Here is a 5,093-nt window from a genome sequence, read left to right as displayed (position 1 = left end):
GGCTGAGAGACGGTGTTGCATGAGTGATGAATCTTTGGATGCAGACATAATTTCCAGTTAGATGAATAAAAGTGCATTGGATTGTATTGTGTTTTAACCTTTCAGGACAAAAGCAAGACGTGGGAAGGGTTGGCATAGACAGAGAGAAGATCCAGCCAGGGGGTAAGTATACACAAGTTCTGGAGTCTCACTAGTTTTCAACTTTCAAGTACACACACACACACACACACACACACACACACACATACACACACACGGACACATTAAAAATCAAGCTTATATCTTACCAAATATGGCATACATTTTTAAATGACTGGTTATATCCAAAATAATGTGACTGGTTATATCCAAAATAATGTTTATGCTATCTGTATAATTTAAAAAATATGCAAATACCCAGGCCATATCAGAAATGTCTGATTATTTTCACAGAATCATAAAGTTGTATCCTTTACTTTCCCAAGATTTATCTTATTTTCAGTTTGGCACTGCTCTTTTTTTCACATTTGGAGGCATGTTCCAGATATACTCTACTTTTGTTATTTACTTTAGTTTTACTGCACATATTTGACTGCTTCTATTTTTCAAAAAAATTTATATCATCACATTCACTGTTCTACTTCTGTTTTCTGCAGGCATGAAGGTGTGGACAGACCCTTTCAACCGAAAAGAGGAGTAACTGGAATAACTTTGGATGAGATGTGATTTGCCTTTCTTCAACATCAGATTTTGTCATATGGACTGGGACTGTGAAGACTGCAGTGAGCCGTTAATTGTGGCTAATGAGGTCATTTTTCAGATCATGATTTTGTGAGGCTGAAAAGAGCTTTAGGGTGTATTTTTGGTATTTGTGATTTGAGAGAAAACTGTGCTTGTATCAAAACACTTTCATGGAGTGCGTGTGAACTGTTAGTCTGAAATGAGCTGTGCATTGCAATTGGTTGGAAAGGCTATCTGAGAGTGATCTGAGAGATTGTTGTTGGTGTGTTTGAAAAGATAAAAAAGATTAAAAAAAAAAAAAAAAAAGAACAAAGAATAAGCATAAGCTGTGCATGTATCATATTTAGGACACATTTTTGATTGTTGGGATTTGTTTGAAGTAAACTGTGAATTGTATTCCTTCAGAGAACTTGCTGTTTTAATGTGATTTGAGAGAATGAAACTAGCTGTAGGTTTATAACAATAATAATAATAATGATAATGATAAGTAATATAACAATGATGATTGTAATGAAAATGATAATAATAATGATAATAATGAATACTAATATATATAGTACTCAATCTAGAAAACTGCTGTGGGTGGTTTACAAAACACATAATATTATACATAACACATTACATCAGTGTTACATTTCCACACCAATATGTTTCTAGCGAGCTGTTAATGCACATAAACACACTGCGTACATACATACAAGCATACATTCAATTATTCATATATACATACCCCCCCCTCCCACCCCTATACCCCCATCCATATCTCCCCACAAGTATATTTGTATGCATATATATATATTTATTATGTGTATGCATACATATATTACACACAGTCAGGCATGCCACATGTACGGGAGTATATAAATTGTTTGGATGGACATGCCACAATGACGCTTATTACTGAGCTGACAGGCGTTTTGAGGCCAGATTTAAAAGAGGTGAGGGAGTCTTTCTGAGGTTGTCTGTTCCATTTGTGTGAGGCTTGAAAAGAAAAAGATTTTTGTCTGTAGGTCTTAGTTCTGACTTGAGGTATCCTCAGAATTTGAGTATCAGATGAAGAGAGGAGCTGGCAAGAGCGAGAAAAGATTTGGTGGTGTTCAGAAAGACACTCTGATCCACACCCACTGACTGCAGAAAAGGTCGGAGTGGATATCTTATGTATATTATTGGTTGTAGTGTATTGAACAAAATAAAATAAAAATATATGCGCCACATGAGCGGTGTCTGAAAGAATGTGTGAATGGAGAATTTTTTTTCCGTGGTTGGAGTTAGCTGTAGGTTTTCTTTGTATTGAAACACGCCAAACAGCTGATTTGTGAAAACTTGAGCATTGAGAAGAGAATACAGTTCACACACTGGACATCAGAGGTTTTGTTCAAGAGAGCATGGATATATATCTTTAAAAAGTAATAATTTTTCGTCCATGCTGTCTTGCACAAAACTTTTGATAGCCAGTTTGTGAACTAAATTCTCATATGTACATCTCTCTCTCTCTCTCTCTCTCTCTCTCTCTCTATATATATATATATATATATATATATAAATCTCTCTCTATATATATATGTATATATATATATATATATATATATACATATACACACACACATATACATATATCTGTCATAGTCTCTCATACGAGAGCTTCACTGATGACACTCAACTCTATCAGTCGGCTTCTATTGCCGAAACTGATCAACTGATGATGCACATGCTAGAGTGTATAACAGACTTGAAGTCTGGGATGAGCTTCATCAAAAGAAGCTAAATGATGAAAAGACTGAACTGTTGCTTGCTTGCCCAATACATTTTTGAATCACCCGTCTTTCCCCCATTCTCTTCTGGTAAACAACAGTGTTATTCCTGTCCTGTTTCCCAATCAGTGCATAGCCTTGGTGTCAGTCTTGACCACAGTCTGTCATTTCAACAACACATTTCAAGTATTTATTTATGCATATATATGCTGTTTCTGTGGCATTCCCACCATGTCACTCAACTGTTATAAACGTATGCGCTCGGGCCTTCTCTCTGTCTCTCTGTGCTGGAAGGTAAAGTCAATTCTTGTAATTACTATATGGATTGAGAACAAAGATTTTGCAAGAACAACGAATGCATGGGAAATTACAGTCATGATGTCACACCTCTTTACTGTATGCATTCAGTAACAAGATGTCACATGACGACGTGATTTTCCATGCATTTGTTATGTAAGTCTTTGTTGAATAACCATGAATTGAACATGCTAAGTCAGAGTATGCGTGTTTAATTCACAATATAGCAAAGCACGCGCAGTTGTTTTCAGCCAAATAGCTGCATGGATCTGCTGAATCTGTTGAAATTCCGCGAAAATGAAGTGTTGCACTTAAACTTGTTCTTACACGCATACACACCGTGCACACACACACACACACACACACACACACACACACACACACACATATATATATACGTAGAGTGAATATGTTTTTTTAATGTCGTCCATAGACCAGAACAATCCACACAATTTATCGTGAAGACGACAATGTGCATTGCAAACCATACAATTGGCAGAATTACGTTTTCAGAGACAACAACAGACATAGCAATTTTCAAACACAAGTACATAGGAGGGTAGATCAACAAGTTCTCGGCCTCACCAAAAAAAAAAAAGCTTGGCTGGAGAATTGACGCTTTCCTGCTTTTCGGTAAAGTCTCCCCTGACTGCAATGCACGTTGCCCAGATGTGTTCAAGCACTGCAATTCCTGCGTGGAAGAGGGTTGTACCCTGCGCCCCCCCCCCTCCCTCCCCCCTCAAAAAAATGCCTCAATGGCATGACTAACGCAATCATCACTTCCAAAACTGCGCCCACGAAGATGGAATTTCGGTTTGGGGAACTGATGATACAATGGGTACCAGCACACTGTGGCATCAGAGGCAACGAAAAAGCGGACATTCTGGCAAAAGACGGTGCACAGAAGGAGCAGGCCAATAAACTGGTGTCATACGATGAAATCAAGACAATCATCAAGGCACAGCAAGGAATAAATTGGCGCCTACAGCACCCCAAATATAACCCAGAAGACAGATACCAAGATCTTCCGCCTGAGGACTGGACACAACCGCCTGCTCCACCACATGCACACAAAATTTGGCATAGGACAGAGTGGAGAGTGCCCTTGTGGTGAGGGACCAATGACAACCGACCACATCCTTCAAGACTGTAGGACGCATGCAGCATCCAGGAGGAAGTACTGGCCAACACCGACAGCAGTGGAAGCCAAACTGTAGGGCACCCTGCCCGGAGCTTTCCTCGTTTTTTTTTTTTTTTAATGGCTTCTCTATGTTGGCGCAGTTGTGAGGCATAGTAGTCTCCTTTGATGGTGTGACCCTTCTGCAGGTAGTCAGTCATGATTGTCTCGCAGTCCTAGAAAACAGAAGCCATGACTTTTCTGACAGAAGCCACCTGGTTGAATTTCTTGTGAGGGGGAGAACCAAGGTGCTTCCGTTGATTGCTTTGCTTTTTTTGTTTTTGTTTTTGATTCAGGCTCAAAGTGGTGAACCCACGTTTCATCTTGGGTGCCAATTCTCCAGAGAAATTAACTGGGTCAGCCTGGAAATGAGCCAGAAGATCCATTAAAGTTTCAAATCTAGCCAGCTTCTGATCTGGCGTCAGCATTCTGGGCACCCATCTTGCAGACAGCTTACTCATCCCCAAGATGTCAGTCAAAACCATCTGCACTGAACCATAGCTGATACCCTCAGTATTGCCCATCGTATTGGCTATTTGTGAAATAGACAAACGCCTGTCACCCAAGACCATGTGGTGAATAGCTTCCACTTGATCAGCAGTGGTTGAGGGTTTGGGTGTGGTCGCACCGAGGGTCATCTTCTGTGCTCAACCTGCCCGTGTGGTTAGCAGCACACTTCTTGATCGTTGGATCTTCTTCGTTCGTGGGCTGCAACTCCCACGTTCACTCGTATGTACACGGGTGGGCTTTCACGTGTATGAGTGTTGCTACCCCGTCATGTAGGCAGTCAGACTCCGTTTTCGGGAGTGTGAATGCTGGGTATGTTCTTGTTTCCATAACGCACCAAACGCTGACATGGATTACAGGATCTTTAACGTGCGTATTTGATCTGCTTGCGTATACGCACGAAAGTTAAAAAAAAATATATATATATATATATATATATATATATATATATATTTTTTTTTTTTTTTTTTTTTTTTTTTTTTAAGAAGGGGAGTCGTCACCAAGTGCCTTTACCATGTCTTCGTGAATGGTCTTGGATGTCATGACTTTTTTTCTGCGAAAACTTGATTACTGCATGGTCTTCCTTTTTGTCCATTTCTGCTTTTTCGCCACCCATAGCAAATTTCAAAGACCCTCATCTG

At 39.6% G+C, this 5,093-nt stretch overlaps 1 protein-coding gene across 1 annotated transcript in view; it reads left to right on the top strand.

The window, feature by feature from the left end:
- LOC143284244 (small integral membrane protein 20-like) overlaps positions 1-1,934 on the top strand; it is a 4,127-nt gene extending 2,193 nt beyond the window's left edge. Inside the window, exons 2-3 of the mRNA XM_076590922.1 lie at positions 106-162; positions 636-1,934. Of these exons, the coding sequence (XP_076447037.1) occupies positions 106-162; positions 636-679 (101 nt within the window). The 3' untranslated portion in view covers positions 680-1,934. The remainder of the gene's footprint in view (positions 1-105; positions 163-635) is intronic.
- Positions 1,935-5,093: the final 3,159 nt, after the last annotated feature.

This window comes from Babylonia areolata, chromosome 7, assembly GCF_041734735.1.
Source record: "Babylonia areolata isolate BAREFJ2019XMU chromosome 7, ASM4173473v1, whole genome shotgun sequence".
Taxonomy (NCBI): Eukaryota; Metazoa; Mollusca; class Gastropoda; order Neogastropoda; family Buccinidae; genus Babylonia; species Babylonia areolata.
The sequence above is the reverse complement of the archived record's forward strand: the minus strand, read 5'-3'. Positions and strand labels throughout refer to the sequence as shown.